At 43.3% G+C, this 19,405-nt stretch overlaps 1 protein-coding gene across 1 annotated transcript in view; it reads right to left on the reverse strand.

The window, feature by feature from the left end:
* USP13 (ubiquitin specific peptidase 13) overlaps positions 1-16,421 on the reverse strand; it is a 150,403-nt gene extending 133,982 nt beyond the window's left edge. Inside the window, exon 1 of the mRNA XM_049881750.1 lies at positions 15,970-16,421. Coding sequence (XP_049737707.1) covers positions 15,970-16,137 — 168 coding nt within the window. The 5' untranslated portion in view covers positions 16,138-16,421. The remainder of the gene's footprint in view (positions 1-15,969) is intronic.
* Positions 16,422-19,405: the final 2,984 nt, after the last annotated feature.

Here is a 19,405-nt window from a genome sequence, read left to right on the forward strand (position 1 = left end):
TTCCTCTGGGCATCAGTACCCCACCTATCACAGAGATGTATAAAGTGCTTTGAAAATACAGGAAATAGGTGTATTCGGGGGAAGGCCTCACACAGAACTCCTGAGCTGGCTTTAAAGGATCAGTGGGGCTCCCCCAGGGTGGGGGTAGGGGGGGTGACAAGTGGGGAGAAGGCATTACAGGCTTAGGCAAGAACCCAAAAACCAAACCCACTGCCGACGAGTCGATTCCGACTCATAGCAACCCTACAGGACAGAGTAGAACCGCCCCATAGAGTTTCCAAGGAGCACCTGGTGGATTTGAACTGCGGACCTCTTGGTTAGCAGCTGTAGCTCTTAACCACTACGCCACTAGAGCATGGGCAAACAGGAGGAGATATGAATGCAGGAGGTGTCTGAAGAACAGAAAGTCCTTGGGCCAGAAGGAATGTAAGCAGAGCTCCGGCGTTACTAATGACACTGGAAGGAAAAGTTGGATCAACATGGTAAACTGATTTGATGAGCTATGTTAGAAAAGTCTGAATGGCACCACGGAGATTTCTAGGCGAGAAATGACAAGATTAGACCCGTGTTTTAGAAAAGTAACTTAGAGTATCTTGTGATAGATAGACTGGAAAAGAGGCAAGGTGGTCAGTCAGGAGGCTTCTGCCAGACTCCAGGCAAGCAGCAATGAGGGCTGAGCCTCAGCAGTGGGGATGGAGAGGGAGGCTGAGCTGGGACTTGGTGACTAATGGGACGTGAGGTTGAAAGGAGAGATAGGCAGAGTGGACACCACTGCACTTTCTAGACCGGGACACTAAATGGATGGTGGCACCTCATGCACAGCCACCACCCAAATGTCAGTGGAGGTTGCACGTTGTTGGGATGCTGAAGAAGTTTCAGTGGAGCTTCCAGCCTAAGATAGATTAGGAAGAAAGGCCTAGTGATCTACTTCTGAAAAATCAGCCAATGAAAGCTGGATGACAACAGTTGGATCCCATTGTGCATGAAATCGCCACGAGTGAGGGGATGACTCGACAGCAGCTAAAAACAACCCTTAACTGAGCTCCAGTCCACAGAAAGAAGAATGCAGGGAGGGAAAAGAGAATTCAGAGTTGCACAGATGCCCAGATCCAACATGAGCTGAGAACACAAACTTTCCCAAAATGGCCTCCTGACAAGATCAGCATCATCTCTTACATTCCAAAACTCTAAAAATGGTGCAACTTTAAAAGTAATTAACTGCTGCCAAAGAGAGACAGTGGGTAACTTTTTTGTGTGTGTGTGCTTTAAGTGAAAGTTTACAAATTAAGTCAGTCTCTCATACAAAAACTTATACACACCTTGTTAAGTATTCTTAGCTGCTCTTCCTGTAATGAGACAGCACACTCCTCCTCTCCACCCTATATTCCTGGTGACCAGTCAACCAGCTCCTGTCCCCTCTGCCTTCTTATCTCCCCTCCAGACAGGAGCTGCCCACATAGTCTCACATGTCTACTTGAGCCAAGAAGCTCACTCCTCACCTGTAACATTTTCTGTTTTACAGTCCAGTCCAATCCCTGTCTGAAGAGCTCGCTTCGGTAATGGTTCTTGTCTTGGGCTAACAAAGGGTACAGGAACCATGACCTACAGGGTCACAATGGGTAGCTTCTTGATTATTCGTTTGGAAAAGTAGAACTTTCGGGTTACATACATACATCAATTTTCCCTCCTTTCTGAAACTCTATAAAAAGAACAGTAAAGAAATTTTGTTTAAAGACAATTTTTTTGTCTTTTGTTTAAAACTCAGCAACAAAATCTGGAAGGCTGAAATGCAGATGGGTAAATGCTAAAAGACTAAGAAAAGCTGACAGAGCTGAGTCGTAGGACAGCAGCAGGGAAAGCCAAGATCCAAGCCGATTTACTCCCAGAACTTCCCAAAGACCCCAGAATTGGCAGCTACGAGTACCTCCGGAAGTCAGGGTGAAACATGGGCTACAGTAAGGAGGAGGATGGGTGGAAGTCTGCTTCAGTAGCAGAGCCCAGATCCCTCCTCTACTCCAAGTAGCCCCGCCACACCTGGCAAACTACTACAAATTTATCCTCTAAAGCAGATCTCGGGACTCTAAAAAAGGTCTCAGAATTGTGAAACAACAGGCTTAATTGAGAGCAGGGTACCATCCTGAATACACAGGAATTCAGAAAACATATGTGTATCAGTCCAGAGGAGTTCAGATGCTAACTAAAAGGTCAGCAGTTCAAATCCACCAGCTGCTCTTTGGAAATCCTATGGGGTAGTTCTACTCTGTCCTATAGTGTGGCTGTGAATCAGAATCGACTTGCTGGCAATGGATTTGGTTTTTTTGTTTTGTTTTAGGTCTTTCAGGCAGGAAAGGACTTAACACAGGGAATTAGAGGCTTACAAAATCAACGGAAGAGCTCTGAGAACCAAAGTCAGAGAAGCCACCACTCATGTTCAGGAAATCAAATGTTCAAGCATCACAGAAACTGCACAGGTGGCCTCGGCTCCTGCACCACTGAAGATGCTCAGAAGCCACTAGAAAATCTCACATCTGCCATGTTCCAAAGCACAGGCACCAACGATTAAAGGAAAAAAATGTTCAGATACTGAAATTTAAGGCTCTTCAAAGAAACAGCTCAGCCAAATCACACCACAGTGACTGTCACAGTCAACATCCCATGCACACACAGAGACACACATGCACACACACACACAATGCGTAGCTTCCAATCAGCTTTAAGAAGCCCACTTAAAGTCATCTGAGGAAAACTGTACAAATGGAAACAGGAAGCCTGGGGTGGAGAAGAGGAGAGTGTTGACACATGGCAGGGTTGGCAACCAACGTCACAAAACAATTTGTGTACAATTTGTTTAATGAGAAACTAATTTGCTCTGTAAACTTTCACCTAAATCACAATTTAGAAAAAAAAAGTCATCTGAGGAAAGCCTCCAACATGAAATACAGCAATCAAAACAATTTTCGTTCTAAAATCAACATGGAGAAAACAAGCAATGGAACAAAAACGTTAAACTTATCATTAATACCCTCAGGAGAGTAAGATAGTCCACCCATTAAACAAGAACAAGATACCATTTTAACAAGAAGAATATTCAGAGACCAAAAAGGAGCTCTTAAGAATGTAAATATATCAGAACTTAAAAATTCAATAAAAGATTTGTAAGAAAAGTTGAGAAATTCTCCCAGAAAGTAGAGCAAAAAATAGAGATGGAAAATGAGAGAAAAAAATTGAATTAGAGAACCACTTCATGAGGGTCTAATAGCTAAGTAAGAAAGTTTCAGAAATAGAAAAGAAAAAAAAAAGAGAGAGAGAAACTCATTGTAGAAATAATTTAAGAAAATTTTCCATAGCTGGAGGTTTTCAAATTGAAAGGATTCACCAACTTCCCAGGACAATGGATGAAGACAGACCCACATCAAGGCATATTATCTCCGAATTCTAGACCCTTATGGACAAAGAGGATCCCCTGGGGTGGTATAAATGGTTAATACGCTCAGCTGCTAGCTAAAAGTTTGGAAGTTCAAGTTCACTCAGAGGCACCTCCGAAGAAAGGCTTGGAAATATACTTTCAAAAAAATCAGCCATTGAAAACTCTGTGGAGCACAGTTCTACTCTGACACACTTGGGACTACCTTGAGTCAGAATCAACTCTACAGCAACTGATTTTTTTAATAAAGATTCCACAAGCTTGGGTGAGTGGGAGGGGAAGGTAAATGGGTCACATACAAAGAATCAGGAAATCAGAAGAGGCTTCAGACTTCTCAAGAGCAGCACTGTGAGCTGTAAGTCTGTGGAACAAAGCTTCAGAATTCTGAAGGGAAACTGTTTCCAGCCGTGAATTTTACATCTAATCAAACTATCACTTGAATAAAGTCCTTTTCAGATATACAAGGTTTCAAGCCATTTTCTTCAACACACCCTTTTTTGGAAAGCTAAAAGACTATGTACCTCATTGAAACAAGGCTATAAGCCAACAGACCACAGGAGAGATGTGAAGGGAATTCCAGAATGGGATGAAAGGAGAGGTGACAGGAATCACAGGATGGTGATGAAGGCAGACTCCAGAATGACAGCTATGTACTCCTAGTGGATTATCATATATACACATATATTGTCCTTTGCAAGGATTTTCTCAGGGTAAAAGAGTAACCAGTTCAGACTGCAGGTGGTCAGAAGGCTCCACAAGAAACTTCTTTAGGGGCACAAAACTGGTAGAATTACTGATACACCTGAATGTTCTGAGAGATTCAAACAAATGGCAAAGAGTCTTCAGTGGAATTAGTGATAACTCTAAAAAACAAAAACACAAAAGTTATTAGCTCCAGAGAAAATAGTCATTTAGAAAAGGAAAAGCAATCATAGTTTTCTACCTGGCTTAGCTGTTATACGGTTGTAATGTAAACTCTGAATATTGATCGCAACAAAAAATTATGACCTGCAGAGGAGATGTGGGGGTGGAAGTTAAGTATGAGCAGTGGAAGCAAGGTGTGGGGGGAGGACAAAATCTTCATTTTCTGGAAAATCCCAAAGAAGCAATCTAAGCATCTTGGTTAGAGATACAGAGGTAAACACCAAACTAACCAGCTAAATGAGTTATAAGTGGATCTGTGGACAGAGGAAAATGGGATTTCAAAAGAAATCGTGTAGAACTTCTTAAACTGTAGGCATAACATTGACAAAAATAAAAACTAAAAATCAAAAAATAGATAAATAGCATCAAATTCACGGCGGGGACGGGAGGGGGCGGGGAAGGAAAGCAAGGACATGCACCTAAAAGCAAAATGACCAAAAATGAATAAATAAATACTTTGAAAAAAAAATTTGTGATCACCTCTAAAAATCAGAACTGCCCTTCCTATTTAGCTATCATGCCAGAACACGGAATTCTACTTTTGAAAGAGTCAACAATTCCCAACTTCAGCAGCTTCAGTTTTTTCCAAAAGGGGTCAAATTCTCTAAATTTTAATTTGCTCCAAAAAGACTGTACATGTGACATATGACATTTATAGATGAGCCAAGATTAAGAAAACAACCAAGAATTCAATCACCACAAATGCAAAAATCTGAACCCATAAAAGTCACGGTGAAGTGAGTTAGGTGGCTGCCGTAACAGGTTACATTTTTCTTGCCTATTGTTGTCGTTGTTAGGTGCTGTAGAGTTGGTTCCGACTCATAGTGACCCCTTGTACAACAGAATGAAACACTGCCTGGTTCTGAGTCAAGCCCACAATCATTGTTATGGTTGAGCCCATTGTTACAGCCACTGTGTCAATCCATCTCACTGAGGGTCTTCCTCTCTTCCACTGACCCTGTACTCTGCTAACTATTATGTCCTTTTCCAGGGACTGATCCCTCCTGACAACATGTCCAAAGTACGTAAGACGCAGTCTCACCATCCTTGCTTCTAAGGAGCATTCTGGTTGTACTTCCTCCAAGACAGATTTGTTCGTTCCTTTGGCAGTCCATGGTATATTCAATATTCTTCACCAACACCACAACTCAAAGGTGTCAATTCTTCTTTGGTCTTCCTTATTCATTGTCCAGCTTTCACACACATATGATGTGACTGAAAATACCATGGCTTGGGTCAGGCGCACCTTAGTCTTCAAGATGACATCTTTGCTTTTAAACACTTTAAAGAGGTCCTTTTCAGCAGTTTTGCCCAATGCAATGTGTCTTTTGATTTCTTGAATGTTGCTTCCACGGGTGTTGATTGTGGATCCAAGTAAAATGAAATCCTTGACAACTTCAGCCTTTTCTCCATTTATCATGATGTTGCTTACTGGTCCAGTCATGAGGATTTTTGTTTGCTTTATGTTGAGGTGTAACCCATACTGAAGACTGTGGTCCTTGATCTTCTTCAATAAATGCTTCAAGTCCTCTTCACTTTCAGCAAGCAAGGTTGTGTCATCTGCATAACGCAGGTTGTTAATGAGTCTTCTTCCAATCTTGATGCCCCATTCTTCTTCATATAGTCCAGCTTCTCGGATTATTTGCTCAGCATACAGACTGAATGGGTACTGTGAAAGGATACAACCCTGACGCACACCTTTCCTGACTTGAAACCCCACAGTATCCTCCTGTTCTGTCCGAACAACTGCCTCTTGATCTATGTAAAGGTTCCTCATGAGCACAATTAAGTGTTCTGGAATTCCCATTCTTCGCAGTGTTATCCATAGTTTGTTATGATCCACACAATCGAATGCCTTTGCATAGTCAATAAAACACAGGTAAACATCCTTCTGGTATTCTCTGCTTTCAGCCAGTATCCATCTGACATCAGCAATGATATCCCTGGTTCCACGTCCTCTTCTGAATCAAGACTGAATTTCTGGCAGTTCCCTGTTGATATACTGCTGCAGTCGCTTTTGAATGATCTCCAGCAAAATTTTACTTGCATGTGGTATTAATAGTATTGTTTGATAATTTCCACATTCAGTTGGATCATCTTTCTTGGGAATAGGCATAAATATGGACTCTTCCAGTCTGTTGGCCAGGTAGCTGTCTTCCAAATTTCTTGTCATAGACGAGGGAGCACTTTCAGCGCTGCATCCATTTGTTGAAACACCTCTGTTGATATTCTGTCAATTCCTGGAGCCTTCTTTTTTGCCAATGCCTTCAGTGCAGCTTGGACTTCTTCCTTCAGTACCATCAGTTCCTGATCATATGCTACCTCTTGAAATGTTTGAACATCAACGAATTATTTTTGATATGACGACTCTGTGTATTCCTTCCATCTTCTTTTTTTTTAATTTTACTTTAAGTGAAAGTTTACAAATCAAGTCAGTCTCTCATACAAAAACTTATATACGCCTTGCTATGTACTCCTAGTTGCTCTCCCCCTAATGAGACAGCACACTCCTCCTCTCCACCCTGTATTCCCTGTGTCCATTCAGCCAGCTTCTGTCCCCCTCTGCCTTCTCATCTCGCCTCCAGACAGGAGCTGCCCACATAGTCTCATGTGTCTACTTAACCCAAGAAGCTCACTCCTCACTGGTAAAATTTTCTGTCTTACAGTCCAGACCAATCCCTATCTGAAGAGTTGGCTTTCAGAATGGTTCCAATCTTGGGCTAACAGAAGGTTCAGGGACCATAACCTCTGGGGTCCTTCTAGTCTCAGTCAGACCATTAAGTCTGGTCTTTTTACGAGAATTTGAGGTCTGCATCCCACTGTTCTGCTCCACCAGGATTCTCTGTTGTGTTCCCTGTCAGGGCAGTCATCAGATGTAGCTGAGCACCATCTAGTTCTTCTGGTCTCAGGCTGATGTAGTCTCTGGTTTATGTGGCCCTTTCTGTCTCTTTGGCTCATGATTACCTTGTGTCTTTGATGTTCTTCATTCTCCTTTGCTCCAGGTGGGTTGAGACCAATTGATGCATCTTAGATGGCCACTTGCTTGTGTTTAAGACCCCAGATGCCACTCACCAAAGTGGGATGCAGAATATTTTTTTAATACATTTTGTTCCTTCCATCTTTTGATGCTTCCTGCATCATTTAATATTTTCCCCATAGAATCCTTCACTACTGCAACCCGAGGCTTGAGTTTTTTCTTCAGATCTTTCAGCTTGAGAAATGCAGAGCATGTTCCTCCTTTTTGGTTTTCCATCTCCAGCTCTTTGCACATGTCATTATAATACTTTACTTTGTCCTCTCGAGCCACCGTTTGAAATCTGTTCAACTCTTTTACTTCATCATTTCTTCCTTTTGCTTTAGCTACCAGGCGTTCAAGAGCAAGTTTTAGAGTCTCTTCTGACATCCATTTTGGTCTTTTCTTTCTTGTTCTTTTTAATGACCTCTTGCTTTCTTCATGTATGATGTCCTTGGTGTCATTCCACAGCTCGTCTGGTGTTCGGTCAATAGCATTCAGCGTGTCAAATCTACTATTGAGATAGGCTCTAAATTCAGGTGGGATACACTCAAGGTTATAATTTGGCTCTTGTGCACTTGTTCTAATTTTCTTCAGTTTCAACTTGAATTTGCATATGAGCAATTCATGGTCTGTCTGTTCCACAGTCAGCCCCTGGCCTTGTTCTGACTGATGATATTGAGCTTTTCCAATGTCTCTTTGCACAGATGTAGTCAATTTGATTCCTGTGTATTCCATCTGGTGAGGTCCATGTGTATAGCTGCTGTTTATGTTGGTGAAAAAAGGTATTTGCAATGAAAATTTGCAAAATTCTATCATGCGATTTCTGGCATCATTTCTGTCACCAAGGCCATATTTTCCAGCTACCAATCCTTCTTCCTTTTCCAACTTCCATATTCTAATCACCAGTAATTATCAATGCATCCTGATTGCACATTCGATAAATTTCTGACTTCATCTTTGGTCTTAGTGTTTGGTGTGTAAATCTGAATAATAGTCGTATTAACTGGTCTTCCTTGTAGGCGTACAGATATTATCCTATCACTGGTAGTGTTGCACTATGGGTAGATCTTGAAATGTTCTTTTTGGTGATGAATGCAACACTATTCCTCTTCAAGCTGTCACTTCCAGCATAGTAGACCACACGATTGTCTGATTCAAAATAGCCAACACCCGTCCATTTCAGCTCACTAATGCCCAGTATATCAATGTTTATGTGTTCTGTTTCATTTTTGATGATTTCCAATTTTCCCAGATTCATACTTTGTACATTCCATGTTTCGATTGTTAATGGATGTTTGCAGCTGTTTCTTCTCTTTTTGAGCCATGCCGCCACATCAGCAAATGAAGGTCCTGAAGGCTTGTCTCCATCCATGTCATTAAGGTCAACTCTACTTTAAGAAGGCAGCTCTTCCCCTGTCGTCTTTTGGGTGCCAACCTGGGGAGCTCATCTTCTGGCACTATATCAGACAGTGTTCTGCTGCTATTCATGAGATTTTCACTGGCTAATTCTTTTCAGAAGGAGACTGCCATGTCCTTCTTCCTAGTCTGTCTTAGTCTGGAAGCTCAGCTGAAACCTGTCCACCATGGGTGACCCTGCTGGTATCTGAAAAGTGGTGGCATAGCTTCCAACATCACAGCAACACACAAGCCCCCACAGTATGACAAACTGACAGACATGTAGGGGCTGGCAGACACTAACTAAACTCTAGAATTCTGGTTTTCAAAGTATGACCTGGGAATCTCTCTGAGGCTCTGAAGACCCTTCAAGCCATCCACAAAGTCAAAATTATTTTCATAGCACAAAGAAGTTACAGTAGATTCCTTATTCATAGTAGTTTTGATCTATAAAGTCTCTGCTAACACTGAATTAGTCACTGCGGAGCCTTTTTCAACTTCGGCTGGCAACATACTCTTTGGACAACTCCAATTTTTCACTGCTCAGCCCATATGCAAGTCCAGGAATGACCAGAGTTTTGGGATTATAAATAAATGTTAGCAAGTAGGCACATTCTCAAATACAGAATCTGTGAGTAATGAGAATCAACTGTGTGTGCCTTTTTCACTCTTCTTCTCTTAGGAGTGTACCATAGTATTGTTCAGGGGCAGCATCACGCCATCACCTCTCTCATAGCTAATGGAAAGAGGAATGTGTTTCAAAATTTTCCCAGATTTAATTTCTAATCTAGTAAATATCAATAGAAACCACAAAGCTCTTTGGGGTCTTCTAAAATAATTAAGAGTATAAAGCTGCCCAGAAACAAACAGTTTGAGAATCACTCCCCTAGAACAACTTTTCAACTAGTCTTCTTGGGAAGAGAAATTCATGCCATGTGAAACTGATTTGATTTACTTTATTAAGTTTACCTCTCTAGAGAGAAAAAAAGTTTGTAAGCTCCTAGATTTTGCTTTACTATCTTATATCCATTTATCCATTAGGAGGATTTGTCCACATAGAACCCAAATTAAATCATCTTCCACCTACAAATGAGCACCATGATGTCAAGTCTCGATGCCTGTAGGGCAGCGCACACATCACAATAATGAAAAGCCAGACAGATTCCAAATCCAAGCAGCCTGGATTCAAATCCCAGCTCTACCACTTACTATTTATGTGAGCTTTGTACTTCGGTTTCTTCATCTGCAAAATGGTGATAATAATAGCGTACACATAGGGTTGTTGTGTGGATTAAACAACTTAACGTATGTAATACATGCTTAGAAAGACGTCTGGCACCTGGTAAGCTCTGTATCACTGAGTCTCAAACCTTACCTGGCATCTGAATCACCTCGAGCGCTTATTAAAACACAGATTGTTGGACCCCACCCCAGAGTCATTGATTCCGTAGAAATCTCATTTCCACCAAGTTCCCAGGAGATGCTGATGATGCTGGTCCAGGAAACACACTTTGAGAACCACTGCTCTATATAAATGTTAGTTGTCATGATTATTATTGGCAATGCCCAAAAGAGTGCCAGGCACATCAATAAATATTTGTGGAAGGAAGGGTAGAAAGACAGAAGGATTTAATGAACCTCTAATATGATATTTCACCACAAGCAGATTGGGCCTGTCCACCAGGGTCACCTTCTCAGTCTCTTCAGTCAAAGACTCCCAGAAAGGAGGAGAACCAACAGTAACATCTCATCATCACTAAGAGATCTCAGAGCTTTGGAGTATGGAAAAAAAACTCCTTTTTACAAAACAGTCCTAACGTTGGAAGGGCAGTAGAGGGTGTGGGGCATCATTTACACTGCATTTCACAACTTCTGGGGTCACCTTTCTGGTATGGTCACTGTCTTGGTCATCCAGTGCTGCCATAACAGAAACACCACAAGTGGATGGCTTTAACAAATGGAATTTATTCTCTCACAGTCTAGTAGGCTAAAAGTCTGAATTCAGAGCACCAGCTCCAGGCGAAGGCTTTCTCTCTCTGCTGGCTCTGGAGGAAGGTCCTTGTCATCAATCTTCCCCTGGTCTAGGAGCACCTCAGCGCAGGGACCCCCAGAACCAAACGATGTGCTCTGGTCCTGGCACTACTTTTTTGGTGGTATGAGGTCTCCCTTTCTCTCTGCTCACTTCTCTCTTTTATATCTCAAAAGAGATTGACTCAAAATACAGCCTAATCTTATAGATTGAGTCCTACCTCATTAACACAACTGCCTCTAATCGTGGCTCATTAACATCATAGAGGTAGGATTTACAACACAGAGGAAAATCAAATCAGATGACAAAATGATGAACAATCACACAATACTGGGAATCATGGCCCAGCCAAGTTGATACACATTTTTGGGGGGCACAATTCAATCCATAAGAGCCACCTTTTTGGTTCCACCTCTGATTGCCACAGCAGGTGTATTGTAGCCTGATAGTCCTGGAATCTGCACCTAGAGCCTGTCCAAGGATCTCTTGCTTCTCTCCTGGTCCTGGGATGCCTAACAAGAACCTTCTCAGCCTTCCTCAGAGTAAGGAAGTTTCCATCCCCTGGAGTAACTTTTGAGCAATGGGGCATGGGGGCCAGTGCGTAAATATTGCCCTCTTCCCTGTCTCAGGCGGACAGTTCCCAGTTTCATTCTATAAGTCCTCAAAGTCCCCAGTGGGACTGAGTGCCAGTTGCCCGCCACGGTAACCAGCTCAATAACGCACTCTTGGATTGCTTTTTTTCCTTCCCTTTGTCACTATTCCACTTCTGTCCCCTAGGGAAACCTTCCTAAAATTAACTGTCTGTGCCAAAGCCCTGGTCTCAGTCTGCATTTGCAGTTGACCAAAGCTAAGACAAGGCACAAGACAAGCTCTCAGTACAATTGGGGAGGGGTCACAATTAGCACAAGAGTGGCACAGCTCCTTACCAGAACCTAACGCTTGGCACAGTGCTTCCCATCCTCTAGATGCTTCAAATATGTGAGTTAAATGGGTTAAAAAAAAATGATAGTAAACTATAAAACATACACTGTAACTAACTCCTGTGCAGTGCAATACACACTCTAAGTAATGCAGGCATTCAGAGGAAAGAATGAAATCTGATGCAGAAAGAGAAGGCTGAGAAATGAGTAATAACACTGAGAAGCCAAAGACTGGCTTCTTGGAGTTCGAACCACTGACCTTTCAGTTAGGAGTTGAGCAGTTAACCACTGTACCACCAGGGCTACTTGCAAATATGCATTAAAAAAAAAAAAGAATCAAACCCGTTGCTGTCAATTCCGACTCATAGCAACCCTACAGGACAGAGCAGAACTGCCCCATAGGGTTTCCAAGGAGCAGCTGGTGGATTCAAACTGCTGACCTTTTGGTTAGCAGCCCAACGCTTAGCCACTGTGCCACCAGAGGCAAATATGCAGTGATTACTAATTGGCCAAGCACACTTTACGTATCAACTCATTTAATCCACAAAACAACCCTATGAGGTTAGTTTTATTATTGTCCCCATTTTAGAAACAGGGAAACTAGGGCACAGGGAAGTTCCACAGGTGGTCACAGAGCTAGGATTCAAACCCTGCCAGTCTGGAGCTTTCACCTTTATCCTCCATAATCAGTGAAGTCACCAGGATAATCCCACATAATTTCTTTCCCAATGTTTCCCATATGTACCCTTAGTATTTTCAGAGCCTATAACGCCACGTAATTCATACATTTCCTAAACATTTATTGAGTTCCTGGTACATACCAGACACTAGGCCAGCTACTCGGTACACAGAGAGGACTAGGCCAAACAAAGTCCCTACTACCAAAAGATTGGCAGTTCAAACCTAACCAGCGGCTCCATGGAAGAAAGACCTGGCGATCTACTGCTGTAAAGATTACAGCAGTTCTACCTGAGGGCACCTAACAACAACCCTCCAGGAAAGTCACATTCCAGAAGGCAGTGATAATCATGTAAGTGCGTCACAGGGAGTTGGGTAGAAATGCTCATGGCCTAGTGGTAGCAATAGGGAAACTTTAACTTGGGAACCACTTTAACTGAGTCTTGAAGAAAGACTCCATTCAGAAGGCACATTACAGACCAGGCAAGATGAACCAATATATGGGGAGGTAAACCTACAAGTCTAGGTTGATGGTGGACCTGGATGAAAGCAAAGAGTTAGATAGAAAAACAAACTCTCACTTATCCCAAAATAACTGTTATTGAGCATCTTCTATGTGCTTAGCTCTAGAAGGTGGGAAGAGAGGCTGGGGGTGGGGGTAGACTCTGAAATGAGTTATCACACTATCCTGCTCAATACCCACATCCCACAAAGGTAAATTGCAATGTTCATAGGGTGCCTTAGACACAGTAGACACAGTTGTTGTTGTTGTTGTTGTTAGATGCAGTTAAGTCAGCTCCGACTTACGGTGACTTTATAACGGAAGGAAACGTTGCCTGGTCCTGTGCCATCTCTATGATCTTTGATGTGTCTGAGCCCATTGTTGAGGCTGTTGTGCCAATCCATCTAGCTCACTGAGGTTTTTCTTAGTTTTTGATGACCCCTCTACTCTACCAAACGTGATACTCTTTCCTGACGTTGGGTACATTAATAATTTGTTGATTCACAGTCTTCCTCCAACACCTCTTAAAATCACATCAATTACCCTAACTTTCTGTAACTGACTGTATAAACTCAAGATCCTTTCCCAGGCATTCAAGGCCCCCATCATCAATTCTGCACTTGGCTCTGAACTCAAGGCCCTATCATCTATTCTCCACTTGGTTCTGAACTCACTTCTTCTTACTTGCCAAATTAGCGTCTTCTTCCAAATACATTACAGGCAAAAAAATTAAAAAATTTTCACAGTTCATGTGTTTGCACATGTAATTTCTCCTGCTGGGATGTTGGTCTCCTTTACTTCACCTTTATCTATGACCTTTTCCAAATGCATCCAATGCAAGGAAGTGTTTTTTTTTTTTTCCAATCGATTTTAGCTTTTTCTCTACCACAGTTCCAAAGTAGTTATAGATTAAAGATTTTGCTCTGTATGGTTCTTATATTCATGCATGTATGAGTTGGCACACAGTAGGTGCTCCATAAACCCTTACTGGATTCATGAAGCATTTTATAAGGAAAGATCTCTCATTATCAGGCACTGTGCATTAAGCTAACTTGTTACAAAACCTTCCTCCTCTTCCTCCCCTGAAACATAGATAATGATTATACTGCCCTTGTAAATAAACCCAATCTCCCCAAAGGAACTAATGTGATTTGAATGGAATCAACATATTACACTTAACAAGATGTTTCTAAAATAGTGTTCAGCACACAGTATGCTACCAATAACTATTTGTGGGATTGAATTAAAATAACCAGTTTTTTTCAAACCTCCCATACAGTCTATAATGTGGTTAAGATTTCTGATAACAAAGTTGGTAAGTAGAACACGAAGAGCAACCCAAAATAAATACGGAGAAAGCCGTTTTTCCAATTCCACGTGTTGTGCCATCCTAAGAGACTTGGGCCGCTTTTCTCCCTATTCCTGGAGTTCACAACCTCTCAGCTGCTTAAATTAGGACCATCATCGCGCTTCACTCTCAGGAGCAATCAGTGGGAACCATTCCCAACACTAGACACAAAATCTGAAATTGGCATTTTCGAATAATTGGGAATAACAGGACTTAATGGCACTGCTCGCAGTAGCTTTAAGTAGTATCATCACTAGATTAAATACAACCATTTCACTCCACTCTACATGAATCTTTTTGGAAGAAAAAAGTAATCAACAAACAGTAGATTTTTATCTCCAAAATGATCCGGGGCTGACAAAAAAAAAAAAAAAAAACCTAAATATCACAGCGAAGATACTAATTTTGGGACTCTAATCTGGTGGCATAGTGCTTAAGTGCTAAGGCTGTTAACCAAAACGTCAGCAGTTCGAATCCACCAGGCGCTCCTTGGAAACTCTATGGGGCAGTTTTACTCTGTCCTAGAGGGTCGCTATGAGTCCCAACCGACTCGACCGCAAGGGGTGTGTGTGTGCACGCGCGTGTAATCTCAACAAAACACAAAATGCTTTGAAAACAGCCCACAAGGTAATAAAGTTTGCTTTGGATAATTTGCAGCCCCTATGTCACCCCCCAACACTACTCTACAGAATATGAATAAAATGTGTTTGTCTATTGTGAAATCTGCCTGTCCCTGCAATCAACACACCTCCCAAAGCACTGAGATCTGCTCCATGACACATGAGCTCTGAAGTGTGTGGATAAAAATAACCCGGTCCTCAAAAAGACATGATAAACGCCAGACAGCTGAGTCACTTTGAAGCCCATTTTGACTCCTGAAAGGGGCATTCATCCTCTGTCTCCTTCACACACACACACACACACACAAACCAGGTGGAAACCACCCCCAACAGCCCTGTGTGGAAGGCGCTGATCGGTCTTATCTTTCCCCTCCAGTCTCTGAGGTCACGACTTGGAATTGAACTTTTAATAATTTATACTAGCGTATCCAAGTGACTCATTTTGAGGTGGAAGGGGAAAGGCTTAAGAAAACCTTAATAATCCAGCAGACCCATATTTCTGCTGCCTGAGTGGAAGCACCCGACAGTTTCTTCTGACATTCTGACGGGAAGGAAAGGAGTGGGGAGAACATGGGACGTGGAGGAAGAAAAGCTGAGGGCGTTATCTGGCACGTCCAGGAGTGGGAATCCCTGGGCAAAGCAAGCGGTCACAGAAACAGGAAGGGCTGTGAGCCCGGTGGAATCTATCGCCTCCACCGACCCGCCCCCCGCTCTCCCTCTCGCCCCGGGGAGGAAGCAAACCATCTGCAACGTGCAGTTAAGCGCAGGAAACTCTTAGATTCGGTCTTTCAAACGATGGCGGGGCTGTGGGCTGGCTGCTGGGAACTGGGGCCCTTTCAGCCCAGAGAGGCTGGCGGAGCGAACCACTCTCGCGCCCCAGTCTTGGGCTGCAGCAGCCTTGGAGAACGCAGCGCCAGGCACCAGTAGGCGTTCACTATTTTCCCAACTGCAGCGCCCCTGAGCCAACTCCGCCGCCCGGAGGAGGAGGTCCCCGCGGCCGCTGCGCATCTTTGCCCCCGGCTTCATGTGCCGCCGAGCTCCGCGGTTCGCGGGCGCCACAGGCCGCCCGCACCGCGACCCTCCCCCAGGCGCCGGCTGCCGCGCCTCACTTACGGGGGAGTCGTAGGAGAAGGCGCACTCATTCTTGTAGACCCTGTCCCCGGACCTGGGCACTCGGATCGTGGGCATGTGGGGCACCAGCAGCTCGCCGATGTCTCCTGCAGCCATCTTCCTGCTGCCTCTGCCGCCCGGCACGCTGAAAAGGGCGCCCCGGCGCTGCATGGCCGCGGGGCGAGCCCGAGCGCAGCGGAACCGAAGCGCGGGGTGGCCGGCGGCGGGCGAGCGGCGACAAGAGCCCAGCCGGGGCTCGCAGAGCGGGCCACGGGGCGGGAGCGGGCCCCCGGGACTGGGGCGGGCGGGGGGACGTTGCTATTTTTAATCCAATAGCGAATGGCCGGCCCAGCTGCAGCGTCAGGCGGGGCGCTGGGGAGCGCCAGCCGCAGCTCGCCGGGGAAGAGGCTCCGGAGGGAGGCCTTGTGCCCCGGCGGGCTCGGCGGCGTGGGGCGGAGGGCGAGCCCCGGGGTCCTGGGTTCTGGAGCCGGGAGGGGCGGGGGCGGGGACGAGGACCCCGGAAAAGGAGGGCTCCATGGGGGGCGCTCCTTGCCCACGCCGGCAGCTGCGGAGTGGCGGGGCCACGGTGTTCCTATCAGTTCGGTTGTAAAGGGGCAATTCGATGCAGCCAACACAAAAAGCAGGATTTAGGGGTTTTTAAAAAACAGTTCTTTTAAGATAAGAGCGGTGCCTTCACTGGACTGGGTCCAGGTGGCACTCCATGTGCAAATCTGGAACCTAACATCAGGCCCAAATCTAAATTTGCCCTTTGCACTTCGGTGTTGCCTCACTAAGCCTTTTTCCTCACTTTTTTAACATCCAAAGCTCAGACAGAATAGGGTAAGTTACAGTGAAGATAGAGGTATATTGTGCAATCATAAAGGTTTCTGGTACATTTAGGGCGAGTTTCAAGGTGCCGGTCTCGAACATTCAAAAGGGACCCTATGTGCAGACATACATATTCCTGTCTTGTTCTTGCAGTTCCTTAAAATAAATAACAAATGGGGTTGGGCTGGGGGAGGGGGGAGGTGATGCGAACAGAGCACACCTCACAGCACGCCCTTATTGCCTCCAAAATACCCTTAAAACATGAGTTCCGTTCCACTGAGTTTCCTTGATCGCCCCCGAGGTACTTACAGGTCAGAGCACCCAATGATCCCTGACGTTTAAGGAAACGCAGAAATAGCAAGAAATGAAGTGAAACAAACCACAACCAAATAGTCCTTAAATTCCTTTTTTTCGTTATGTTATTTCTCTCTTACCCTCCCTGACTCCAACTTGCCCGTTTTCGCTAGGGAGAAAACGGCGGCCCCTGGAAGTAGATGTGAAGTAGACGAGCGAGCCCTTACTTGCCCGCTGTTAGATTCCCATAGGCTCAAGCCAGGCTCAAGCGCACCACACGTTTGTGTAACTCACAACTCCCCAATGCTATCTGGTGGAAAGCGAAAGGAAGGAGACTCAGAACAAAAAATTAAACACAAGCACTATGGTCGTTCCCATCATTGGACAGCTGCATTCAGCCAGCTTTTGTTTTGAATTTATCCTCACCAGATTATCGTCTAGTATCAGTGGCTGTTTCAGCTTCACAGATGAAGGTCACTTGTCTGATTACAGAGGAATACTTGATTCAAAACATTCAAAATTTAAAGTTTAAAATACTCTGAGATTGAATGCAAATTAAATCAGAAAGACACTATTTTTCACCCTTCAGGCTGATAAAGATACACCGAGTTGGCCTGGGCTTGGGATATACCACATTTTTATACAAGTAACTGGCGCTCTTTTGTACTGGCGCTATTTTTTTTTTTTTTTTTTTTTTTGACCAACCGTGCAACCTTCTTGCCATTATTTTCCTGGGCACGCTATGCGCGCATTATACGTGCCTTATTTATGTGAGCCGTTATTTGCAAGAATATGTTAGGGTCTTGTCTTTATTGTTGGTGGGAATGAAAATGATAAATCTCTTTGGAAGAAAATCTAACAAAATCTTTCATAATTTTATATGCATAAACTCTTTTCCAGCAATTCCTTGTCTACAGATTTATTCCACAAATTCACGCAGGAAGACTGGGCACAACCTAAAGATCAACCTGTAGGAAGTGGTTAAAATACTTCCATTGAAAAGAATGAAGTTATTCTATATGTACAGGTGGAACAATCTCCCAATCACATAATTAGATGAAAAGTGAAAAGTGCAGATCTATGTAAAATCAAGGAATAAGTGCAAGGCCGATGCTAGGCAGTAGATACCCTGGCACATCTTGTATACCGCGGGCTTTCCTTCCAACTGGTCTTACCTATGGAAAATATTGTTAACATTGTCCCTTGATGCATGTGTGTGTGTGTGCACACACGTGTGTGCTTGTTTACCCTTAGGCTGTTGCTAGAAGGATACACAAGAAACTGGTGACAGTTGGCTTCTGAGGAGAGGAACAGGAAGCCTGAAGTTCCACGGGGCTTACCACTATCTTTACCTTTCTATACTAGTTGAATTTTTATCACTTGCAAAAATAATTAACACTGAATTTTAAAAATAATGCAAGTTTAGTAACCAGTTAATAGTAATAGAAGCTAAAGACGATTGCCTTCCAACTTTTTTCACGTAGTGATGTACATCAAAAATTCAAATATTTGTACAGTCCATTGGAGTAATCAGTAAAGGATGCTTCTTACAGCCGGAGGCTACTAGTCTGGGCCTCCAGTCTCCAAAAGCCCTACCCAGAGCCTCCCAGAGGCCTAAGAGGCTATCACACCTGAATCCCACCTCTGCAGACCAGAATGCCAATAGAACACCAATTGGAAAAATCTAATTAAAACAGAGAAAAATAGAAACCATCTGAACATGGAGGAATGATTAAATTGGGTACACCTATAAAAGTTGCTTACATAAATCTTAAAATACATATATATCATTACCAAAATTATTGTTTTCATATGTTTGTAGAATGTTACCTTAAAAAGAACCTTAAAATGCTTGTACAATATTATTGCAACTGGCAAAACTAAATGTGCATTTTAACAAGACTGGAAAGACATGTAGAATTTTATGTTTAGGATTTGGTTATACTTTTTTTCCCCCCTATTTTCAAATGTCTTCAAGGATGTTACATGTGTTTTATAATATGAAAATTTATCCAGAGCAAAAAAATTACTAAAAGAAGCTGCACAGAAGTAAGACGATGTCTTCATTATTACTTTTCAGGAACTTTTAACTTAATTTTGCAAATTCTGCATATGAATTTATAACTGGGCTATTTTACTACTGGGACAATTTCTGCACCTGGATCTTGTATCAATCAGCTGGAGTGAAGAAGTGATGATCAGTAAACAATTTTAACTTCCAAAATAAATTGAATAAGTCTTACCACAGGGATTTCAGAGAACCTAAGAACTGACTTTTATCACATGAAGGTGTTCATGCCACCAAGGCTACTGCTTA

Source organism: Elephas maximus, chromosome 1 (genome assembly GCF_024166365.1).
Source record: "Elephas maximus indicus isolate mEleMax1 chromosome 1, mEleMax1 primary haplotype, whole genome shotgun sequence".
Lineage (NCBI taxonomy): Eukaryota > Metazoa > Chordata > Mammalia > Proboscidea > Elephantidae > Elephas > Elephas maximus.